General features: G+C 43.5%; 7 protein-coding genes across 7 annotated transcripts; 3 read left to right on the top strand and 4 right to left on the bottom strand.

Moving 5' to 3' along the window:
* Positions 1-83: 83 nt before the first annotated feature.
* On the top strand, positions 84-3,089 carry Bfra_002561 (putative dna cross-link repair protein pso2 snm1 protein; the record flags this gene model as incomplete). The annotated part of the gene is made up of 1 exon (XM_037332977.1): positions 84-3,089. One exon carries the CDS (start codon positions 84-86, stop codon positions 3,087-3,089), a length of 3,006 nt encoding a protein of 1,001 aa, XP_037195105.1.
* A 3,784-nt stretch (positions 3,090-6,873) lies between these two features.
* Bfra_002560 (putative protein phosphatase type 1 complex subunit hex2 reg1 protein) lies at positions 6,874-8,655 on the bottom strand (the record flags this gene model as incomplete). The annotated part of the gene is made up of 2 exons (XM_037332976.1): positions 6,874-7,918; positions 7,988-8,655. The coding sequence occupies 2 exons, from the start codon at positions 8,653-8,655 to the stop codon at positions 6,874-6,876; spliced, it is 1,713 nt and encodes a 570-aa protein (XP_037195104.1).
* A 3,523-nt stretch (positions 8,656-12,178) lies between these two features.
* On the bottom strand, positions 12,179-12,523 carry Bfra_002559 (uncharacterized protein; the record flags this gene model as incomplete). Its single annotated transcript, XM_037332975.1, has 3 exons — positions 12,179-12,295; positions 12,355-12,463; positions 12,507-12,523. The coding sequence occupies 3 exons, from the start codon at positions 12,521-12,523 to the stop codon at positions 12,179-12,181; spliced, it is 243 nt and encodes an 80-aa protein (XP_037195103.1).
* A 1,114-nt stretch (positions 12,524-13,637) lies between these two features.
* On the top strand, positions 13,638-13,878 carry Bfra_002558 (uncharacterized protein; the record flags this gene model as incomplete). Its single annotated transcript, XM_037332974.1, is given in 2 exon segments — positions 13,638-13,676; positions 13,690-13,878. 2 exon segments carry the CDS (start codon positions 13,638-13,640, stop codon positions 13,876-13,878), a joined length of 228 nt encoding a protein of 75 aa, XP_037195102.1.
* A 3,088-nt stretch (positions 13,879-16,966) lies between these two features.
* Bfra_002557 (putative trna (guanine-n -)-methyltransferase protein) lies at positions 16,967-18,800 on the bottom strand (the record flags this gene model as incomplete). Its single annotated transcript, XM_037332973.1, has 6 exons — positions 16,967-17,494; positions 17,687-18,105; positions 18,152-18,229; positions 18,281-18,382; positions 18,441-18,723; positions 18,774-18,800. 6 exons carry the CDS (start codon positions 18,798-18,800, stop codon positions 16,967-16,969), a joined length of 1,437 nt encoding a protein of 478 aa, XP_037195101.1.
* A 198-nt stretch (positions 18,801-18,998) lies between these two features.
* On the top strand, positions 18,999-20,275 carry Bfra_002556 (putative alpha-ketoglutarate-dependent dioxygenase alkb; the record flags this gene model as incomplete). The annotated part of the gene is made up of 3 exons (XM_037332972.1): positions 18,999-19,115; positions 19,165-19,430; positions 19,480-20,275. The coding sequence occupies exons 1-3, from the start codon at positions 19,005-19,007 to the stop codon at positions 20,273-20,275; spliced, it is 1,173 nt and encodes a 390-aa protein (XP_037195100.1). The 5' UTR covers positions 18,999-19,004.
* Positions 20,276-20,346: 71 nt separating this feature from the next.
* Bfra_002555 (putative di-trans-poly-cis-decaprenylcistransferase-like protein) lies at positions 20,347-21,534 on the bottom strand (the record flags this gene model as incomplete). Its single annotated transcript, XM_037332971.1, has 3 exons — positions 20,347-20,843; positions 20,905-21,349; positions 21,439-21,534. The coding sequence occupies 3 exons, from the start codon at positions 21,532-21,534 to the stop codon at positions 20,347-20,349; spliced, it is 1,038 nt and encodes a 345-aa protein (XP_037195099.1).
* Between the last annotated feature and the right edge of the window lie 225 nt (positions 21,535-21,759).

Here is a 21,759-nt window from a genome sequence, read left to right as displayed (position 1 = left end):
TGCATCTTGAAATACAAACAAACCACCACCGATGGCAAACGTTGACACTTCACACTTCTGGTACCGCACAATTGTAAAATACTATGTTCCGAAACCCTCGAGAGAACTCAACTAAATCTACAGACTCTCATTTGAAACCATCCACCGGTAGACCACCTACGCCACCCGGCACTTTCTCAATTCCTCGACCGGTAGTTACAATGGCCCCTCGAAGTACAAACAAACCAACTACCCCGCGACCTGCCAAAAATTCCATTGTCTCTGCTTTCAGCAAGCAATCATCGAAAAAGAGTGCGACAGCAAAAACGCCAGTGAAAGCCAATGGCACTATCCTGAATTTCTTCAAGAAAGTGGACAACCCACTCAAAGACGATGACTCTCTTTTCGTAGCCCAGAGATCTGGCGTGGCATCACATTTTCCTCCTCGCGGACCCAGTCCAGGTCTGGATGAAGGCGATTTGTACGGAGCTAGCGAAGAATTGATCGATGATCGTTACAATGAGACCGAAATGTCGGTCAAAAAGCGTAAACTTTCAAACAGTCCCAAAATTGAAGATTTCGAAAGCAATCTCGCAACGCCTTCAATACCAACCGAGCCATGCACTCCATCAGTCGAGAATCCTTTGACAACTGAAAAGGTAAAAACTGCAATCAGAGCACCACGCCGATCAGGGCCGTTCTTGGATGACTCCGATAGCGATGGAGAGTTTATGGAAGGCCCCAAAACTGAGAATCAAAATCAAGAGCGAACACGCGTAGAGGACAAGGAAATCGGAGATCCTCTCAAAAATGGCATTACAAAATTGAACATTGAGAAGCGGCCCCTCATCGAAGATCCCTCCGTCATAGCAAACACCGACATAGTCTTACCTCTGGAAGGTAGCGTTTTCAAGCCCAGGAAGAAAGTTCCGGTTGCAAGAGCTCAAGCGAAATGGGAAGCATTACAGCCAAAAAGCACAAGGACCATGTCATCATCGGAAGATGAGGAGCCAGAAACGTTGAGAGATTCAAAGTACTTCGATAGTAAGAGCAAAGGGAAGCATGAGTCGGAATCGGATTACGAGGATCCCGATACATCGAAAATCTCAAAAAAGGCCGAAAGTAAAGAAAAGAGCAAAGGAAAACGAAAAAGGAAGAGCAATCTACTCCCAGAAGTTCCAGTCTTAAAGCAAGAGAATACAAGTGTAGATACGTGGGCAACCTTTGAGGATATGGGAGAATTCCCTGATGAAGATCTAGATGGTGAAGAATTTTTAGAGCGCAAATGGATGGAGGAACAAAATAATCTAGAACCCGATGAAGCGCATGAAGATGAAGATTCATTCAACGGATTCGATGACGATGATATCGTCCATGGCAATACAGGAGAAGGAAATGTCTCTGCTTGTCCTCTCTGCGATGCGAACTTGAGCAGCATTACTTCAAATGAAGCCTCAATGCATGTCAATGCGTGTTTAGATGGAAAACCCATACCTCTACCAACGAAGATCAAAGCAAAAGCAAATACAGAATCAAGCGAGGCAAAAGTGGCAATGCCCGAAGTTGCCCGAAACCGTTTTGCTAGGAAAGCGGCAGTTCCAAGACCAGGACAGGTGAACCCAATTGATCTCAACAACGAGGGGGGATCCGCATTTTCTAAAATCATGTCAGGTCACGCAGAAGATGCTGCTTGGGCTAACGCTGCAGATAAGGAAAAGTCGTCTCGAGGAAAGCCTGCGCACCAGAGGACTTGCCCATTTTACAAGATCATGCCTGGGCTTTTCATCTGCGTTGATGCATTCAGATATGGTGCAGTTAAAGGCTGTCATGCTTACTTCTTGAGCCACTTTCATAGCGATCATTACATTGGTCTAACTTCTACCTGGTCACACGGTCCTATATATTGTAGCAAAGTCACTGGCAATCTCGTCAAACAACAACTGAAAGTAGATCCAAAATGGGTTGTATCCATTGACTTTGACGACAAGATCGAAGTGCCTAATACACAGGGCGTTTCAGTGACCATGATTCCAGCTAACCACTGCCCTGGAAGCTCGCTTTTTCTCTTCGAGAAGACTACTGGCGGTGGCCAAAGGCCTAAAGTTCAACGCATCCTTCACTGTGGCGACTTTCGAGCTTGTCCGGCGCATATTTCTCACCCTCTTCTAATGCCCAACGTTGTCGACTCAGTCAACGGGAAGACTAAACAGCAAAAGATCGATGTCTGTTATCTTGATACTACTTACCTGAATCCCAAATACTCATTCCCATCACAAGAAGACGTTGTGAAAGCTTGCGCAGATATGTGTGTCAGTCTCAGTAAAGAAAGGGCAGAAGAAAGTGATGCATGGGAAACAGTCAAGAGAGAACGAGCGGGATCCAAGATGACGAATTTCATCAAGCCTTCTCTGAAGATTGAGGCTGAGGACTCTGACACCTTGGAAACATTTTCTAAGAGCGAGAAGAAAGCTCGAGGCCGTTTACTTGTTGTTTGCGGTACCTACAGTATTGGCAAGGAACGCATCGTACTTGGTATAGCTCGCGCTCTAGATTGCAAAATCTATGCAACTCCAGGAAAAATGCGTATCTGTGCCGCTTTAGAAGATCCCGAACTTACAAGTCGCTTGACATCGGATCCTCGAGAGGCACAAATTCATATGCAGATGCTTATGGATTTACGGCCGGAAACTTTACAAGACTACCTTACTGGCTATAAGCCCCATTTCACACGCGTTGTGGGGTTTAGACCAAGTGGTTGGAGTTATAAGCCACCGAATTCTCGGTTTGTAGATTCTCCGCCGATTCACACAATTCTTACTGCTGCGAATTGGAGATCGGAATACAACATGGGAGAGTTGGTACCACAGAGAGGAAGTACAAAGGAAGCCCAATGTTTTGGAGTACCGTATTCTGAACATAGCAGTTTCAGGGAGTTGACGATGTTTGTCATGGGTTTAAGAATTGAAAAGGTAGTTCCAACTGTCAATGTCGGTAGTGAAGTTGGCAGGAAACGAATGAAGATGTGGATTGATAGATGGCTTACAGAGAGGAGAAAACATGGAGTACTGAGGTTTGGAGATGGGAAGGAAGAGGGAATGGTTCAGTGGTAGGAGGCGGATTATTTGGATACTAATAGTCTCTCAAAAGTGTTAGTCTCGGGTTAGAGGATTTTACAGAATGAACTGTACAAAGCCTCCTAATGTGTGTTTTGAAGAAATATCGACAAACAGTGTTTAAGTAAAAGCATAAGAGGACAGCAGGGAGGAAGAATTGTAGTTAGGTAGTTGATTATGAACTAATGGCAATGTCAGATAAGATGATATTGTGTATATTTCAGTCAATTGCAGGCATCCTACTGACCTATATTCCTACCGAATGTTCTTTGTATTTGACTTTACTGTCATGGGTACTATCAGCCTCTTTTCTCTTGTTCAAAGTGCTAAATCATCGAGGCACACTTCTACTGATTAGGGGTAGCGAGCTCTTGCCACATCTCGAAGAGCCAATTTGAAACTCCAATCACAATCTCTTTACGAGTATCTTGACTTTCTCAGTACCTCTAAGTTATATATTGATCGACACAGGAGCTTTCATTCTCGGTATATACTACACCGACTCAACTTGAGGCTGATGATATTATTTGGTGATGTTTTAATCAAGTTTATAAACAGCTAGCTAGTTAATAGAGTTTACGAAAAATACTAGGGACACCCGTTTCTAAAATTACTGTTTACTATTTATCACTATTGCTAATTGGTAGATCCAAGAACCAACCACCTACCCATCCCATTTTCAACACCAACAACCAACAATAATATACACATAACGCTAATTACATAAAAACCGCGGCCATTCATAAATTCATAAATTCACAAATTAACAAAAATCATGAATCAATCTCCCTAGGGAAAAGTAAGCACAAATTCCACTACCCGAAACCTTGGGATCCCCCTTGTCTCTCACCCCTGTCTGGCTCTCTGTCCTTCCCAATTCCCCCACACACCACATCCACGGCAGACGGATTTTCCCCATATTTTGTGATGGCATGATTTTCGGAGCGGATTTTCAGGGTGCGCCGTGATCGGCGGTCAGATGCAGGGTGATGATGGAATGATTGTCAGGAACTGCGGTGGGATCCTTGTATTTGGGGACCGTTTGTTGGGGTTTGAGGGAGAGGGATGGGTAGAGATGGTGGATGAAAGTGGATGAAAGTGGATGGATGGATGGATGGTTTATAGATTGATGATGATGATGATGATGATGATGATGATGATGGTACGCATATGTGTTGTGTATTATGTACCTATGTACTATGTATGTATGTATGTATGTAAGAATGTATGTATGTATGGATGTATGAACTCTTGTTTATTGATTTCTAGATAATCATATTTGGAAACCTGGTTTGAGCTTATTGCTCCAGACGCTTGGTAATTTACTCTGCCTACTAATCATGTAGGGAGTATCAGGTGAAGTTTCTAATGACTAATTTCTATGCATATTTCTCCTCTGTATATGTATAGATACCCGTCGATATTCAATTACCATTCATATGCATCCATGCCTACCTAGTCCCTCCACTCCACATATCAAACGCAAGCAAACTCAAGCAAAGATCCAAAAAAAAAAGGGGGGAATTCCAATAACAAGTAGTCCCATGACCAATATTCCGTATAAATAATATAATCTAAAAGTAAAAAAGCTTTGATAAAGTGGGGGCAAAGGAACCAAGGGACTTTACACTGTCTTGAGTGTCTCAATTTCAATGTTCGCAGTATGGTGTCTTGACTCTTGGACCCCGTCTAGTCCGCCTCATTGTCGATCGCTCTAATCGTTTCGGGCCATTTCTTGGGGTAACGTGGCGTGCATTGCATTGCACGGGAGGGGAGGGTTGGGATGGGGTAATCGACGAGCGTGCTTACCTACCTATTTGACATGTACAAGAGTACTGTACTTACTCTATATCGCTCGGTATGGTATGGTGTGGTATGTAAGGTATGCTCGGCAAATTGTGGGGTTGGAATTTGGAATGGGGAAAGGGTGGTCAGATGTCTCAAGATTCTCAAATGAGGGGAGCCCCGAGGAGCGAGGGGGGGCTCGAGAATCGCGAGGAGAACATGGAATGGGAGGAAGGGAGAAAAATGACAAGTCTGAAATCCAATAACCGAATGCGATTTGGAATCCATTGTGCAAGTGGGAGCTGGATCGAAAAGGAGGCTGAGTGATGGACCTGGTTAGCGCGTCAACTAAGTAACACAACGTATCTACGAGCTAGGTATCTCCGCATGCGCGCGTCTTCTCTTTGCCATCCCGAGGTTGAGCTAGCTATTTAGCTATCGACCTACTCACCTACTAATTGAATGACTGACGCTCTGAAGCTCTGAAGCTCTCCTTAGCACTCTACCCCGGATTTGTAAGTAGATACGTGATGGTCCACGATTGGACACAACGGCGAGACCGACTACAAGATAGAGAGCAAAAACCAGAAGAACATCAAAGACAAGACAAAGAAAATCAAAAGCAAAAATAATGAATAAAGAGGAACAAGTACCTTTCTGCTATTGTCTCTACGACTCCTTTATCCCTCTTCACTTCTTGATCTTATACTCTACGTAGTCTAGTATAATCCCGTATATACATACATACATGATCTTGCTTGCTTGCGTAAAATGTTTCCCCAACTCCCAACTCCCATCTCTCTATCTTACCCATCCTATATCCTTTCCCCATCATCCATCTTCCCTCTCCCTCTCCCTCTCCCTCAACCCTCCCTCCTCAAACCCAAACTCAAACCCCAAAAAAGTAAAAAAAACCCACCCCAAAATCCACCCCAGAAGAACCCTAAAGACCCCTAAAACCCACTCTCCCTCTCAAAAATCGCCACATAAACAAACCTAGTACCTAGTAAATCCAGCAGCTTACCTCTACTGCACTGTACCATCCATCAATCAAATCATCAATCAATCAAATCTTCCCTAAAATTTTCAATCAAGATCGACATGCCGCAAGATCCCACAGAAGAAAGGCGCAAAATGCGGATGAAGGATGCTGGCATTCTAGAAGTATAGGGGGCGACAAAGGATAAAAAATTAGCACGACACACTAGGGTATCGGTACTCAAATCTCATAGGATGAGATGGACCATGGAAATCATAGGGGGAAATTCTAGGAATGAATTGTAAAAGGATGAATGAAAGAGGCCGCAAAGTTTTCTTATCTAGTGTAAAGATATGACGACACTTCATCAAAGCCCGTTTAATCCCTTACATACCATCAGATCACAACATAACCACATTACTTTGCATCCAATAGCTCAAGAAATTATTTGCTTTGTATATTGTTCATTTTTGCTGACTACTGTATTGATGTATATGCTCAATAGTTCGCCAATTTCTTTCTCCTCTCCCTTTCCTCCCTAGGTATGGCGTGCGCCAATTCGCACTATTGCGAAAATGCAGTGAGGTGTGCATTTGTATAGTGTGCTTGCGCACAACCCATGGTCCCCATCGTACAGTGTAAACCCAATTTTTTCCCCCTCACCAAAAGACAAACCAGTCTCTCCTATACCCAGTGAAAGCCCAGCCCCCAATCGTGACGAATTTACCCGAACCCTTTATATGTAACCCATTGCCAAAGTACAATTTTGGCCATCATCCTCAAGCCCTGACCCCATTAAGAGCAAAAATCGTTCCCAAGCCAAAACGCCGACCAATCCCAATTGTGGTTCCTGAACCCGGTGTGTAAATGCAGCATCTAATATGTGCTTTAGTATTATGTACAAAAGTCGCCGTATATACGTCGACATTATATTTCGATCAATAATTGTATCGTGTGCATGAGTTGACCCTTGGAATGACAGTGAGACTTTCGAGAGCCGTTGTCCGAATCTGAAAATTAACGCCTCCATCCGACATTCCAGATGACATGCGCGATGTCCTTTGCTGTATTTACAGTATCAACAACTTTTCCAAAAAGTCCTTCAGATACAGCATCATCTTCGTCCTCCTCATAGGGCATAAACATGCCGGATGGCGTTCTCCTCATACCAGATGGCTCCTCGCTACCAATAGAGTCCGAAGTGCTGAGACTGTGGAATCGATCTTGCGCAATGGACACGCTATCTTTTCTATGGGCAAAGGAATTGGGTGGTTGCCAATCGATATCATCATCGTCTTCGTCATCGCCTAGAAGCATTCTTGTTGATGGTTTTGAAGGCCTCAATGTGTCTTGAGAGGGTGACGGTGACAATTTTCCTCCGAGAAAAGACCCACTGTGCTTCATGGCTGTTTCCTGTGGCTCGGGGGTATCTGCTCGGTACTTGAGTGTCGTGGATGGTAACATTGCAATGGTTTTGCTGTCAGTCATAGAGTTGACTCTGGAAATTATCCTCTTCCTCATCGGCGGGAGTTGTCGTTTGGAAGTGCTTCTCTTCATCATGATAGCTCCATCATCGGAGTCACTATCGTCAAAGTCTTGAGTACTGTAGTCCAGCTCATCATCATCATCGCCCTTGACCTCCAAAGCTATACATTGCGATACTTGTTCATTAAAACTAATGTGTTTCTTTTCAGTACCGGGGGTGATTAGTCCTGACGAGGTAACCGATGAAAGCATACTTAAATCAGCTTGCTCGGATTGTCTACTTGCAAATTCATAGGGAACGTAGTCAGATGAAGCCCTAATTATACCAGGACGTCCATCCCCAGATTGCTGTGCTTGGACCGCAGCAGCAGCTTGTTTGAGTAATGAAGATGATGACAACGACCTTTGAAGCATTATCTCGGACATGCTTCGTTTCTTGAGAATTGGCTTCTTTTGCAAAAAGGAATTTGATTTCGATAGCCTGCTGCTGCTGACAGGAGAAGTATCTGGGGCGTTGAATGTGGTTGGTCCAGCTTGAAGTGGACCATATAGCCAGGTCACATCACAATCCTTCAACCTACAAATTGTCAGTTATTTTTCGATCCACCCTGCTCACAATAGTAGCAGTATAATCATGAAAACATACCAATTAAGTGTTTCGGGCGAAACGGTCTTGAGTTTATATTTTGCCTTCATCCAAGTTCTCCACGAAGCATTTTCTAGTCGTTCATGATTAGAGTATTCGCCCCCCTTTGATACAATGAGTTTCCATGATGCCCATATATCCTCTTCTTTCCAATTGTGTGATAAATAATCCACGTGCCGCGAAGGTTTCGCTTGTAGTGCTGTGTCATCCTCGGCATGTGCGTGTGTTACTTCTGGGGATCCAGGTCGAGAGATTATAGAGGTATCGTTTGAGATGGGTGAGACAGCATAGGAATCGTCGGTATGTGGACTGGTTGGTGGCTCTAAATCTTCAATTTGATCGCAATATCCCGTGTCGTCATATGTGGGAAAGTAAATTTGATCTTCATCGTCTGCATCGTCGCTATGATCGAGTGACAAGCTGCTAGCTGGCGTTGACGAGTATGAAGGAGCGAGAGAATCGGCATGTAGGGTCTGGGGAGACGATGGTGCCGAAGACACCGAGGAATTACTGGGTGATATTATCGGGTTGAATTTTACGCTATTTGATCGAGATAGAGATTGTGAATATGACGACGGTTGTGTGACGAATTTGGGCTGTGAGTGTGATCGACGAAGAGGACTTGACGAAAAGTAGGAGTTTTCTTCCGAATTGAGGACTATCGCCATTTTTGCGTTAATAGCTTCCGGTAGAAGAGTTGGGTTGATTGGTGGCGGAGTATGTGGTTTAAGGTCAGAACGACCTGTTGTCGAGAGAGATAACCTCCTCTTCGTTTGACTTTTTTACTGTTTCTAGATTTGCTGACTTCCTATTCCGTTGTTCCAAAACTTGTATGATAACTATGATATCAATCATAAACTCGAATACGTCCAGAATACTGAAAGGTTGTTTGCGAAAGTATGGTTGGTGGTAGGTTGGTAGTTATTATAGTAGGCAGGATTGAGTTGTAGTAGAAATTCTCCACAATTGATGTTTCTAGTGATGAATTGAAGTGAACTGCGATTGATTTTGTAGGGTTTCAAAGGCTTTCCGGATCCCAAGTGATCAATAGGATACAGCACCAGGTTATCGAGTGGAAAGAAAAAGGGTTGATTTTGGTGTTTAGGTTTGTAGGTGATAAGAGAAACGAGTGAATGTGGAGAATGGGGGAATTGGAGGATGGAGGATGGAGAATGGAGAATGGAGAATGGAGAATGGAAAATAGCAAATGGAGAAATGAGAAATGAGAAATGAGAAATTGGTCGAGGTGAAGTAATAAATCAAGTGAGGACTGATTCTGAAGAATTTAGTTGGAAAGTCTTTTTCTTTGGAGGAAGTTTATTCTTGTACTAGGTATAGTAGTATAAGTAAAGACAAGAAAAGAAGAAGTTCTCGACCCTTGGAATTTAGGAACTTGGACACTCATGAAGTGGCTTTGGTACGGAATTTTTCTAATTGAAAAGTGGGTGGGAAGTGGATAGTGGGTTGCGAATGGAATGAGTGGATGAGGTGAGTGGGTGTGGAGTGAGGAGTGAGGGGTGAATTTAATAAAAGGTCGTGATTGTCGATATTGAATGTTGATGTGGGCGTGAGGGGTGTGTGTGTAGTCAGCAGGAGATGGGTATATGTGTAGGAGGTATATGTGTAGGTAGTAAGTGCAAGTATGAGTGGTCAATGGTCAATGGTCAATGGTCAATGGTCAATGGTAAATGGCATTTATCTAACAATGTAGTGGCTGCTATCATGTACGTACTAGGTAGGTATTAGATCCCCAGTAAAGCATTCTGTACACAACAAAAAACGTTCGACCTCTATCTCATACCAAGAAAGGTTAGATCTCATCGATGGAAATGGAAATGGAAGTGAAGTACGAGACTGCGAGTACGCCGTCGATATATCATCGAATCTGCTATCTACAGTTCACAAGTACTGCGGGCATTGAGTAGGTATGTAGGTGAGGTAGTCAGAGCTACCTAGTATTGCATGGCATTGACACTTTGCATCATTGTCATCATCATCATCATTCATTCGCCTACCTCCAATGGATTTCGTTACTGGAGATTAGGTACATGCAATACATATGTACGGTACAAATCAATACACAACTCAGAATTCCTTCTCCTTCACCACCTGACTTTCATTGTGCTCAATGAGGAAGTGTCTGCAAAGAAAGGAATGTTAATTTAAAATTACCAATGCCATGATGAATATTCGCATTCCCTATCCCAATTTCATGGAATCTGAGACAGAGAACCCAATGAAATCCGGTGTTAGAGCATTCAGAAGTGTATAGGCGCCTCTCTTCTCGTGAACTTTTAGCTTTTCTTCCTTCCTAAGAACTTTGCTATTAGACAACTACAGGCCTAGGTGTATCTAATCATCAATAGTATCAAGATCTTTTAAACTCTCTCCATCTTTTATCTCTGACAAGGTATGGATTCTAGCAATAGGTTATGCGATAAGCTTTCGATTTCCTGGAGAAGAACCTTGGAAGACTGGGGAAACGAAACACTTTCGGACATTCATCATGCGATGTTGATACGTGATAGGTAGAATGGGTCAACAGATAGCTACCCAGATACGAATACAGTGTAGAGAGAGGGGGAGGTTGTCTCGATTGATATCTAGGCCTGAGCGTCGTGAGCGAATGTACGATCTCGGCCTTTTTCCATTGTATCCAGGTAGTGGCTTGTCTACTAGATAGTCTCATACAATAACTTATCAAAACTCTAACAAAGCTGCTCTTTGATATATCGATCAATATGTGGCATGAACACGTTTTGGGATGCTTTGTTACCTTCTCGCACGCAGGTACATTCCGGTAGATTACGTGTATTCGTGCTACACTGCAGTGGCTCTACCTAACCAGTCTTGAGTAAATTCTGTGCTTCGTACGCACCTCGAACTACATACTTATATCTCCCGTCTACCTTTGCATCTTCTGCTGCATCATCATCATATCAAACCGCTAGTATTTCTCGTACCTCATGGCCGTTCATATTTTATATCCTAGTATCTGACAGGCAATAAAACACCTATAGCGTCGTAGACCGGGTCAGACCAACCCTTCCAGACCGATATGGTGGAAGCGAAATGCTCATCAGCGATCTACCAGGTTAATGAGATATCACATCGGTCTCCAATGCTTCATGTCGAACCATTGCTACAATGATACAAGGCGAATCTCGAGAGATAATGAAGCCGTTCGCTACCTCCTGCCTTGATCCTACTAATAGATATACCAAGCTCACTAATTGTGCTAAGCTGGCTCTCAAGATGAGGAGAACAACGACAGACGACAAACACTTCAACCTACAAACCCGATCTTCCGAACCTAGAATTCTCCAAGGTTGTACCTCATCCACCAATCACATCTCGGTCTTTCTCTCTTTGCGGGACAATGTGGGGATCATTGGAGACGAGCAACACCGAATACTCACTGGCTGCAGGAGTAGGCTGGTGGCTCGGAGAGAAAATTCTCGTTGCCATTGCCACTAAAAATGCCAATTACCCCATGAGGCGATGGCTCAGATTCAAGATAGACCGGAACGACAATTAGTTTTCTAGTTCCTAGATAACCCCTGAGAATATCAAGAAAGAATCCATGTTAAAACCTTTTATATCGCGAGTGTTTTACCGAACTTCAGTCTTGGTTGGGGTTTGCTGTCTTGTGTCGGCCGTACTCCAAGTGTCTCCTCGAGCAGCATAACAAATATCAAGACAATGCCGTTTAACCTCGATTACTCCAGATATGTCAGGCCTATTAGAATCAATATCCCCCCCCCCTCCCCCAATCTCCTATTTCCGGATTGAAGAATCAACAGAAATGTCCAATGTTCTAGTCAAAGCTTGTTCCGTGATGGGAAAAGTATGTTTTGGAGTAGTTGAGTTTATACGGTAGGTTATCCTAGAATTCACTCATACTAATCATATTTGCTGGAGTAGTTGGAGTAGTTGGAGTAGTTGGTCACGCAATAATCTTATCTCAGAATACTTTATTCGCTCGCTTTGACAGAAACACATGCAATGGCTTAAGAATGGCAGCATGTAAGAAGTTAGAAGGTCGGCTATCTTCAAACTTGGCCTATACGTATATACTTAGGTCCATGGCTACGGAATCAAAGTTCAAAGTATAATCCTTCGATGGTCTGGGGAAATTACCAAAGTGTTCTCAAACAGTTCTGCTTCGCTGATTGTGTTGTAATTTTAAATTCAGACCATTCTTTCCTGGTTCTCTTCACCAAACGCCGCAAGTGTATTGTCGGCATTGAGAGCTGACAATTTTAGATTATTACTTTCGGCGCTTCTTCTACAAATATGGGCCTCAATCTACTGATAGGAAACCGAGCCCGACGGGAGATCGTCTATTTCCCACTTCCAAGAAATACGCAGCCTTTTGACTGCACCACTAATGAGGAGCCATCAATTGCGCCTCGGGTTTGACCGATGAAGTGTTTCTCAGATCGTAGTTGTCCGAAAACAATCACATAGTAGTAGCTTCACTTCCGTATTGCTATATACGAAGGTCAACAATGTCTACACCGAGCCGGTACGCATTGTCCTTTATGGATGATCTAGGACGATCAACCGGTGCCGTCGAACAACTTGCGCTGTCATCTCTGCATAGTCCTACCCAAATACGACATCTGCATGATCACTGACATCTATGGAGAAACACCCGCGGCTTCTACCGCCCTCAACTCTCTCTGTTTGTTCCATCCATTCGATATCCATCCATCTAACTATGGTGAAGCAAAATCAGGTTTGAAAATCAACTAAACACTAGAGAAAGGGAATAGATGTGCGGACACCTATGAAAGGTTTAGAATCATCAACGTCTGTATCTGATAAGGACCTCAAGAACAAGCATCACATAGCAGGCAGGCATCCATGAGTATATCACTTCCTGCAGCAACTATTGAATGCTCAAGGTTGTGAAAGCTCGATATGGAACGAACATTGGGCGGGCGCATACAACATGCGGCACTTTGTCATATTAATAATTGGTTCACACAAGTGGTCAAACACGAGTGTATTCTTGAGTACTGGGTAGTGATATACAAATATTGCACATCACATCCCGCATTTCGAAAAAAGTGGTTCCAAATTTAACAAAGTCCCTTACAAAGCTTTAAAATTGGTTCTCAACTTCTCTATTGGCAGCTAACACAAGCCACACAGTGGACTCTTTGGATTTGATTTCTATGCAAAGCACAACTTGATGTGCCGAGAAGTCTCCCTCATTATGGTCTACAGCTTATCAGTTTATCGGAAGCTCGTCAACGACTTCGACTTTGACTTTGACATGGCTACAATATCCAATGATGATGAGGAGAAGCGTCAGAACTCAAACTATAAAGTGGTAGAAGCCGCTATATTCTTACACTGGCATTTGAATGCAAGTTCAGGGTCAACCTGACTCATATCCCGGGAAATCTTTCGCCATTCGTCCATCAGTCCACCAGTCCACCAGTGCAGGAAATAGCCAGCAATCTAAAAATCGTGATTATCAGAACGCGACATCTCTGGGGAGGGGCAACCAACAGGTAACCCTTATCGATTTTCAAAAAGACTGGATGTGAAAAGAGTACCTAGCAAGTTAATCTCGAGTGAAAATTTCAACGGCTGTAAGATATCGGGTACCCGGTAGATGTGAATTTTTATTTTTAAAATGGGAAAGTTACATCCGACCGATGATAATCTCAAAGCGGTATCCCGCACAGTTCCAGAGTAATTCATCCGGCCGAATTGTGGAGTCTCTGGCCAAATCTCACACAGTAGTACGGAGTCCATGGCGACATGGCGCAAGTGTTTTCCATCTCATTTCTATGTCGAGAGTATTGAAGGCTGAAGCAGGCGAGGCAGGGCATTGTTGCATGAACAGACTATCAAGGGTGCAAAGGTCTCGATGAGTCTATGGTCCAGTGGGGGTTTGGCACAATCGAACAATTGACCAATCGATAACACTTTGATAGGAGGAAAGTCGCTCAGAACTTCAGAAGTCACCCACACCAAATGCAAGAGCAAGGTTTCTGATTTGCCTCTTACCTATCGAGGCATTGTGTGAATTGTACTATTTTCCACAATTCAATTAATACCGACTGCTACCTCAGTACTCGGAGACTGTGTGTATGTATGTATGTATGTGTGTATGTATGTAGGTAGGTCGTAGGTACATGAACTGCACATAAACATAAACATTTGCGCCTTATCTTCTTTCTCTTGTCGAATCTTGCTGAAATGGTGTATATGTTGTCATCAAACATGACAATTGTATCGATTAATCATTCATCGCCTAAATGTGCAATGTCATTCCTAACATACCTAGCTTGACACTCGAGCTCTTGACCATCTCAAGTGTTGCAGTAGTAACCAGCCTTTTCAATGAAGCAGCCCCACTACATCGAGGTAGTTGACATTCATGATTCATGTGCTTCTTGTTTACAATAATAGACACCTGCCCATTGCTACCCCTCACCCACACCACGGACGTATTCTTGGGGAGTTAATCTAGATCCCCTCATAACCCCAGCATATCAAGCCCATGCTGATCTCCCCTTACCCGTCACACATCATATGATAACGGTTCACCCTCTGCGCCGTGCTACGAACTCCTGGCAACGACACAACACGATATAAATGCCCTGGAAAGAGTTCTCTCCTGGATTTCGTATGTTTGTATAGAGGAACTCATCAACACACCGCTCTTAATTTTAAGCAACCGACGACGCTTTCGGCAATCGGTCCCATACCATGCGAAAGAAGTGGCTTGGAATGCAAGTGGCTTGCGCATCACATCTTGATTTGATGGCTTGAAACTTGCCGGGCATAGATGCCAATTATTCGTGCTTAAAGATGTCAGTTTGAAGGGTAGCTCCCTTGTTTTCATCCCTTTTACCCCGCTGTCACGAAGTAGTCACCTTCACAATAGAAATCAACCAGCACACACCAAACGACCTCGAAACCACAAACACAATGCCAAAAATCCATACACAAACACAGTACCAAATACCTATACATGAAATAGAAGGTTCCAGCCCCCCCCTCAAATCTTATCTATAATCTCCTCATATCCAATACCACCTTCATACATCCACCGTCGTATCCCACACCCTCGTATCTTAACTTTCTCCTCACGTCATTCCCCAATCGTCCATCGTCGCATCGGAAACACTCGGAATGACACGTTATGGTACATGCATAAATTAATGATGGCGTAGTAATGGCGCGAAGCTTATGCAAGCCCTCTATGTCTGATGCAAGCCGCGCAAGTGCTGCTGCAGCCACTTTCACATGATACGGGCTCCTGAGACGATGCACGCAGTTTCTGGGACAAGAATTTCCTTTCGGGATCAGATACGGATCTTCGGGAAGGAGTTCAGGTGAATGTGATGGTGCAATTGCTATCCACATGGATAATAAAAGATCTTGGTATATGCGTATCAATGCTCCATCAATTAGGAAAGCAACGTTTAACTCGCCAATTCCCATCAGGATCGAGTAGGTTCCAATAACCGATTTTCAATGTTGTTTTTGACAGCACCACTTATTTGATCATCTTTCTTAGAAGTCAATGGGACTCTATCAAGTATCTCTGTGAAGTATCAAATATATCTCATCTATCGGTGTCGTATCCCAACCCTGCCTGCTTCAAGTGTACTGCTTCAGGGGTCTTTACTTCAATACTTCGTCTTCTCCTCGTCTATGTACAATGATGTACATGATACATCCATCCTACATGGTTCATTGAATCAAATCTCGCATCGAGCAAACACAATGGTCGAGTCGAATAAGTGCCGAATAAGCGAGCCAGGTACCTTGAATGTCACAACATGCGGATGTACAGGTACCTTTCTCCCTGGTTTCCGAATAGGATGATGGTCAGTATAGATGCAGCCGAGATGTCGAAGAATCGAATTTGGAAGATCTTTTGATGTTTGGGGTAGGCGGATGATTATCATAATCTCTTTCACTTGTGATGGAGTTACATATTCGATATGGCCCCGTTTGCTTTCATCATCCCTACCTCCTATCTCACAAATCACATGTGAAAAGCTTCAGGGTCCAGGAAACATCGAAGCCATTGGATACATTCTCCGATAGATATCGACATGAACTGCAAACACACCCCAAATCATAACATATCATACCATACCACACATCAACAGCCCAAACCCACCCAATAAAGACTGTGCAGAAGCTCAACATAGGCGAAAGACAGAAAGCGAGAAATCAAGCAAGAGCCTGGATAGATACAAACAACAACGCCTCACGGTCTTCCCATGTCGTGCTACCTCCACACTTTATATCAACTACATACGTGCCGCTCCAAACATACACACCTACATACCGATACATGCTTACCAACACACAATACGTGCACAAGTACTTACAAACAAACCACCAATCAACCAACCAAACAATCTCCAAGCACACCCCCCAAGCGCACACCAAATGACTAATACCCCATTCCACGCCCCCACGCAACCAGGTTCTCCCACGCTTTCACCCACAGCACCTACCTACCTACCTACCTACCTACGTATACGTAGGTAGTACACAAACGTATGGTCTGATTTCTTCGTTCCGATTTTCACATGCAGATCCTGATAGGTGCTTGTAGGGAGAGAGGAAATCATCCCATGCCGTGCGATGTGACACCCGAAGCGAGGTATATGGATTTGTACTTGTACTTTGCCTTGGCTTCGGACATTAAAATGCTGCATGTACGGTACTTGTTTCTGTTGTATATTTTGAAATTCGTACCAAGAGAGCGTGGTCTAATATTGTTGTGGGTATTGTCATTGTAGGTAGGTAGGTGAGCAGTGCCCATGGTATTCAAGAATGAAGATGTAGACTCTACGGGTTTGTAACATCTTTCTCTTTCCTTTTATTCAATTCTTATGCTAGATCCAAACATATGTAGGTAGTCTCTATAGGTAGGTAATTTAATTACTTAAAATCCAACTCGCATGACTAGCCCTCTTATCCGACTGCTCTCTAACTCCTCCTCTCCCCAAAAGCCACCTCTTCCGGAATCCTGAAGCTAACGCAGAACATCCTCTTCTTGGGCGCTACATCTCTCACATCCCAAACCTTCGTCTCATACTTATCACCCTGCTCAATCTTCACACCCAGTTTCTCGCTCACTCTTTCACAAATTTCTACATTAGCCGCTTCGTTATCTTCATTCTTCGCCGCAAAACAATGGACATGTACCATTGGTAATTTTGTTTCCGTGTGTGGAACAAATAGGTGTTGAGATTTATGATAGAGGCCGTGGAAGGAGGGAAGGAAATCTATGGCGGTGGCAGGGAGATTCATTACGAAGTGAGAGATGGTGTTAGGAATAGTGAGGATTTTGGGAGGTGGAGGTGGTTGAGATGACGGAGGAGCACTGCGCGAGGGTCGTTTGGGAGCGATAGTAATGGTGTTTTGGTTTGTGGCGGTGAGCTGGAGGAGTTCATCTGCGGCTTGATGGATGAATTTGTGGCCATCTTCGTTGAAGGGATGAACGAAATTTTCGACCTGAAGAGTTATTAGTTATATGAGCTTTTGTGACTTTCAATACGATTGAAGAATGGACTTTTGATCAGGTTATAGCGCCGTGTCAAAGGCATTCTCATCAAAGTAACCCAACTTGTGGTTTATGTTGACCGTCGTGATATTGACATCATCATGAACAAAAGGGGCGGGATTTTCAGTAAGGGGGAGACAGACCTTATTTCTAACTACCGCATCTTTCATGGCCTTGTAGCTATCCGGATTCAAATCATTTGCCCACACAAAAACCCCTTTCTTACCCGCTGGCAAGGCGAAAGGACCCACCCCCGCCATAACGTCACAGACGACATCCCCAGGCTCAAAAAGATCCACCAATCGCTTATGTTCCGTTTGCAATCGACTATTCCAATAAACTTTCGAGTAATCGAATCGAAATGTACAATCTCCTTCGCGGATTTCAACATTCATGTTATCTTCACCGGCGAGCACTTCGTAAGAGAAAGTCCGGTATTCAGAAACGGTGCCCACGTCATCAATTTTGTTGATGACCGTACGGATGGTGGGATTTTTGTCCATAAGAACTGCCGCAACGAGAGATTTGTAAGGAAGATATTCGTCATGTAGGTTGAGATGGGCTGGTACTGTTAGAGAAGCTCAGACGATTGGAAAGAGGAGTAATACCAACATGCCCGACAATGGCGAAACCGACTGGAATTTCTCCTTGGGCATCTTCGGGAAGAATAGACTTCATGATATCGACTGTAAAGATTAATTCCTATAAATGCATTTGGTGACCAGAAAACAACATACTATAATTCCAATGATCATAGCCCAGAGTCAAATCAAATGGGATAACTCCCAGCTCCTGTGCCTTCACAGCTTCATGTAAAATTGGACTCCAAGTGGTAGGGTCTGCCAAATAAAATCAGAATCTCATTCTGCATCTTCTAAGAAATCTCTGGTACTGTACCATCATGTTTTACTTTAGGATTCAGAAGCAAACACTTTCCACCTTTCGCCGCAAATTCTGGATCTGGATCCGATCGTATAGGCGCAACTCTATCTTCTAACAACATTTCTTTGCTTTTTGTCAATTGCGATCGACATTTCGATATAATCTTATTATTCATAAGTCTCGCTGCGGAAATTGGTATAGTTTTGGAAAATAGAGCACGATCGAGTACTCCCGCTGCGGAGCGCACAACGGGTGGGCGAAATAATGACATTTGGTCGTTAGATGTTACTGTAGATTTCTACGTACGATATCAGTAAATCCACCCGTTAATACGGAATGCGAACATACCTCCATAACTTCATATCGTTTTGTCATTTCTTGTGAGGTTTTAATTTTGTGTGTAGACGATTCATAATTTCGCACAAGGCTGAAGCGAGAGATTTTAGATCGTAAGCTAGCGATAAGGCTGCGCGAGGCTATGACCGAATCAGGTGGTGATGTCATGAAAGGCTATATTCATTAAGATTTCCCGACGCGTCGACTGCTGTTGTGTAGTTCTATAAAGAATTGTATCTCAAAATGTCGACAGCGAAAAGAACGATAGATTCCTTCTTCAAACCACCGGCAAAGAAACCCCGAGTATCAGAATTGGCAACAACAGAAGAAGCGAAATCAGCAGGAGAAGCATTGGTAAGTATCATACAACACAGCAGCTTCATTTCGCCACTAATCATTGAAGGAACGTGAATTCACGCGTCACCCAACGTATCCATTTCCAATACCATGTCTTCCTTCATCCATATCTTCGGAGCTGTCTTCGTTTCCATCCACGATTGGTAAAGAGATAAACGATCAGGCTGATCTCGATCTTCTTTACTTCGAGCCTTACATTCCCAAATATCTTGAACGTCAGCTGTTCCACTTTCTTCGTTCGGAATTGCCCTTTTATCGTGTGGAGTATGATATCAGGCGAGGAGGTATATCGACGCATATCAAAACTCCAAGGTAGACCTTCCATTCTTTGAATGCAAGCCAATCACTAAGACTCGAGAAGGTGGACCACAGTATTCGGTCTCGATGAAACATCTAAATTCAATAACAATGGAGAACTTATTGATGCCAATAGTGGTAAGAAAATCGAGAAAGAGCGATGTTACACCAAATATCCACCTCGGCCAATCCCCAAATGTTTAGACAATTTACGACTTTCCACTGAATTGGCGACGGGTTGCAAGTTCAATTTCTGTCTTGTCAACTATTATGCATCTGGATCCGATTCGATCTCATATCAGTACGTCAACAGTAGACAGGTTTCGCTTTCTTTCACACCCAATTCTGTGCTCTGCTTTCAAGGCCCACTTTTCCTCTTTTCCAGATACATCTTTTCTATTTCTAATGCAACCTCTGTTTTCATTTTCCTCCAAGATCCTTCTTTGATAGGACATGCTGATTTCCCGACTTTCAACAGTAGTGACGATGAAAGATTTTTAGGCTCATTACCGGCTATTGCAAGTTACTCGCTTGGAGCAAGGAGAGATTTCCTCATGAAACACAAACCTATCCCGCCAAACGATAACGCTCCTCCTCCGCCAGAAACAAAACCTATCAAGCTGCCACTTGCAAGCGGAGATATGATATTGATGCGAGGTAGGACGCAAGCAAATTGGCTTCATTCTATTCCCAAGCGAACAGGTAAGAATGCTGATGATGGGGGGAGGATCAATATTACCTTTAGACGTGCTATGGTAAAGGGCGGGACAGAGAACTACTATAATTATAATGTCGGCACTGGTCCTGTGTATAAATGGGATGACATTCTGAAGGAAATGAGAATATGGAAAGAGTTATGATTGGATTGATTAGAAGTAAACTTCACCCACCATCCGAATTTATATAATCTCGCATTGTAATGGAATCTAATCTATCTTCCGAACCTCATCTGTGCGTTACCATAGTTATATAACGCTTGCAAGAAAACTTGATATCCAACTCCATGATTATCTTGCACGTGAAAAATTTCTGTGAGGCGTAATTGCCATGGTGGATATCCGGATAGTTCGACCGTTGGTCCAAATAATATCAAAAGATTTGGCTCTCCCATGATGCTTTCCGTAATTTCGGCATCAATGAGTTCTTGGCTGATATCATTCGACTCAATTTTGCCTCGTTGGGACATCTCTGTTAGCGTTTTGGTCAAGTCAACCAATGAATCCCGGCCGTCTTCATTCGAAAGAAGTAGCACCGAAATATGTTGTAGAGAGCCAGGAAGTGTATCGGTTGTCGACGTAGCTGATGAGGATTCCATGGATGGGACATGGGGAGCTCTCATAGACAACGCTGGATGATCTGGTCCAAAATATGAGGCCAATTTTCTTACTACTGCCCGATGCGTCGCAGGTATATAACCTTTAAGAATTCCTGCGTTCCATCATTAGCACGCCCTCAACCATCTCTTCCTTTCCATACTACAATAACATACCAGTCTTTTCATACACCGACAACATTGGAATTCCTACACATGCACACCATGCTGTGATCTCTGCTACCTCATCGACTAGAGCTTCCAATCCCGCTCCTCCTCTTGCACCGTCCTCCAGATTTAATATGACACTGACATGCTCGGGTAACCTCTCTAACCCCTTTACATCCTTCTGTATCAATCCTGGCGTCCGATGATGGTAAAATAAAATCGCAAATATGCGATCCTTTACCGCATGATATGCTTGCCTCAATCTAATATATAACGAAAATACTGCATGCACAATAGCATATACTAATCCGTGCAATTGGAAACGAAAGAAATTGCGAATACCAAGATGAGAGCGAGATTTTGAAGCTGACGATTTCGACTTCGACTTCGATTTAGGTCTGCTTTGGCCTTTGGTTGATGAAGTTCGCGAGGGTAGATCGGAAGGGAGCAGTGGCTAAAATGCAGTTACAGCGTCAGTGAGTGGACGAGTCAATTGAATGGGTACCTGCAGGTACACAACGACAGGGCGAAATCAAAACTTACCTCGATAAGCTTTCGTCTTTCTTCTGCTGTTAATAGCGTGTGACCACCTTTTGCATCTTCGCGGTACGCTTCGAGAGCTTTCGATTTGCTAGTCATGTTGATAGCGACACAGGAAGTGTAAGGAACCCCAAGATAATGGATAGAAAATTGGGGAGCGAAGTGTCCTAAAATATCTCTAGAACATTTGAAAGGCTGGAATTCATTACGAGGCCACGATTTTTGAGGGTCCACAGGTCTTCAAGGTTCAAGCGAGGCTGACCGTTCCGCGCCTCCGACCCATGCTATTGATACATTGTTCCCATAAGTCAAAACGCACTTCAC

The sequence above is a fragment of the Botrytis fragariae genome (genome assembly GCF_013461495.1).
Source record: "Botrytis fragariae strain BVB16 chromosome Unknown tig00000012, whole genome shotgun sequence".
Lineage (NCBI taxonomy): Eukaryota > Fungi > Ascomycota > Leotiomycetes > Helotiales > Sclerotiniaceae > Botrytis > Botrytis fragariae.
This window is presented reverse-complemented; position numbering and strand designations above follow the sequence as displayed.